Source organism: Trachypithecus francoisi, unplaced genomic scaffold (assembly GCF_009764315.1).
Source record: "Trachypithecus francoisi isolate TF-2019V2 unplaced genomic scaffold, Tfra_2.0 Lachesis_group14, whole genome shotgun sequence".
NCBI classification, from domain to species: domain Eukaryota; kingdom Metazoa; phylum Chordata; class Mammalia; order Primates; family Cercopithecidae; genus Trachypithecus; species Trachypithecus francoisi.
This window is the reverse complement of record NW_022681459.1, coordinates 60,434,759-60,437,326: the sequence shown is the minus strand read 5'-3', so window position 1 is coordinate 60,437,326 and position 2,568 is coordinate 60,434,759. Positions and strand designations below refer to the sequence as shown.

General features: G+C 50.2%; 1 protein-coding gene across 1 annotated transcript in view; it reads left to right on the top strand.

Moving 5' to 3' along the window:
* Positions 1-46: 46 nt before the first annotated feature.
* Positions 47-2,568, top strand: part of XRCC6 (X-ray repair cross complementing 6) — a 45,367-nt gene continuing 42,845 nt past the window's right edge. Inside the window, exons 1-2 of the mRNA XM_033233798.1 lie at positions 47-250; positions 895-991. Coding sequence (XP_033089689.1) covers positions 910-991 — 82 coding nt within the window. The 5' untranslated portion in view covers positions 47-250; positions 895-909. The remainder of the gene's footprint in view (positions 251-894; positions 992-2,568) is intronic.

Here is a 2,568-nt window from a genome sequence, read left to right as displayed (position 1 = left end):
ATGCACTTTTGCGCATGTGCTTATTGTCCTGACGTACGGCGGGGGCGTGGCTTTGCAGAAGTGGGCGGGGCTCTCTGATTTCGTCAGGGACGTAGGTAGAAGCTGGTTGGGGAGTGTGCGTGCCAGCCTGACGCGAAATGGTGCGCACATGCGTGATGACGTAGGGGGCGTTGATTGGGACTAAGAACAGGGCCCGCGCATGCGTGGGATCTCGTCTTCTGTCCAAGTTGGTCGCTTCTCTGCGCCAAAGGTAAGCGGGCCGTTACCCATTTCTGTTGTTCGCCAGCTAGGCCTGGCCTCGTCCCGCTTCGCCCGCTCGGTCTCGCGCGCCCCCATAGCCTTGCTAGAGGGTTACCGTTAGCCTTAAGTGTGCGAATCCGAGGGGTAGCGACAGACTCGAGACCACGCTCCTTCCTCCCGAAGGAGGCGGCACCTCGCGTTTGAGGCCCGCCTGCGTTTGAGGCCCTCCTGCGCTTGCGGCCTGCCTGCACTTGAGGCCCGTCTGCGTTTGAGACCTCATTGGGCGTGATTGAGGAATTTGGGGAGGTTTTTGGGCGGTATTGAGGACGAGGGGGTCCGTTAGTGAGCACAGAATCCCGGAGCGGGAATCCTTCATCGTCTAAATGGCGCCGGGGGCGGGACCTCCGGCATCTGGCTTCCGCGGGCCGCCGCGGGCCCTGAAACGTGAGGGATAGCTGAGATGAGGCTGTTATTGGGATGGCCCCCATACGTATTTACATGCAGTGCGATTGCCGAGCTTTCGAAGCGGCAGGATTTACCGTCCACGTACCTCACTACTAACCAAGCCTTTAGAACAGATCTCACGAGAACCTAGAGGTCGGTATTTTTTCGGTTTAAATTTGCCTGTTACTGACTTTAACGTCTTTCGCCTAGTGAGCAGTAGCCAACATGTCAGGGTGGGAGTCATATTACAAAACCGAGGGCGATGAAGAAGCAGAAGAAGAACAAGAAGAGAACCTTGAAGCAAGTGGTAAGTGACTTCAGCATGTAGTGCCATTCGGTGTGTGGAAGAAAGACCTTCCCCGCCCATCTCTGCTGGGTAGACTTTTCTGTTTGATGGCATGCCTTTCTCCTCCCAAATAATTCTGAAGTTCTTTTTTTCCTTTGAACTTTGCAGAGCTACCCTAGGCTCTTATATTCAGATCCTACTCTAGTCTGCTCTAAGTTTTTTCTGGACACTGGTAGTTTGACATCTTTTGGGCCCTGATAAATGGCCATGACCATGGGTATTTTTTGCCGTCTTAAGTGGTTCAGGTGAGACCCTTCTCATCCAGGAGAGTAGTTTTACCATTCCAGGACCTCAGTGTAAAAATGCCGCCACCCTACAATAACTACCCCAACCAAAGAATAAATGCAAGCAACACAGTTACAGGAAAGCGATTGATTCCCTCAATGTAGCCTCCAGGTTTGGGAGTGTATGTTCAGGCAGCACAGTAACACACAGAACAAAGGAAGAGAAATAGGGGTACATGTAATCTTCATACTGGTTAATTTAACTCTTGGGTAGACGATTTTTGAATTTTTTTTTTTTTTTTTTTGAGATGGAGTCTTGCTCTGTCATCCAGGCTGGAGTGCAGTGGCGCGATCTCGGCTCACTGCAACCTCCAGTCCCCAGGTTCAAGCGATTCTCCTGCCTCCGCCTCCCGAGTAGCTGGGATTACAGGCGCGCTGTAATTTTTATACTTTTAGTAGAGATGGGGTTTCACCCGTCTTGGCCAGGCTGATCTTGAATTCCTGACCTTGTGATCCACCCTCCTCGGCCTCCCAAAATGCTGGGATTACAGGTGTGAGCCACCGCGTCGGCCAAAATTTTGAATGCTTTTATTAAAAGTGAGAAACGGCCAGGCGCGATGTCTCAAGACTAATCCCAGCACTTTGGGAGGCCGAGGTGGGCGGATCACGAGGTCAGGAGATCGAGACCATCCTGAAACCTCGTCTCTACTAAAAAAAATACAAATAATTAACCGGGCATGGTGGCGAGCACCTGTAGTCCCAGCTACTCGGGAGGCTGAAGCAGGAGAATGGCGTAAACCCGGGAGGCGGAGCTTGTAGTGAGCCGAGATGGCGCCACTGCACTCCAGCCTGGGCGACAGAGCTAGACTCTGTCTCAAAAAAAAAAAAAAAAGTGAGAAACATGTAGGAAATATAAAAAATTAAAAAATTTGCCGTAATCTGTATAATCTACCACCCTAACACAACTGCTACCGGCATTTTGACATTTTTGTATTTTTCCTTCAAGTATCTTTCAATCTTTATTTCCTAATAAAATATGTATCTGTTTTTTGATTTTTTAATAGAGACAGGCTGGAGTGCAGTGGTGAGATCGTCATAGCTCCCTGTAACCTCAAACTCCCCGGCTCAAGTGATCCTCCTGCTTCAGCTATCTCAGTAGCTAGTACCAAAGTGCCACCAACTCCCAATAATTATTTAATTTTTTGTAGAGACAGGGTCTTGCTATGTTGATCAGGCTGGTCTCAAACTGCTGGCCTCAAGCGATTCCCCCCCCAGCCTTGGCCTCCCAGAGTTCTAGGTTTATAGTCATGAGCC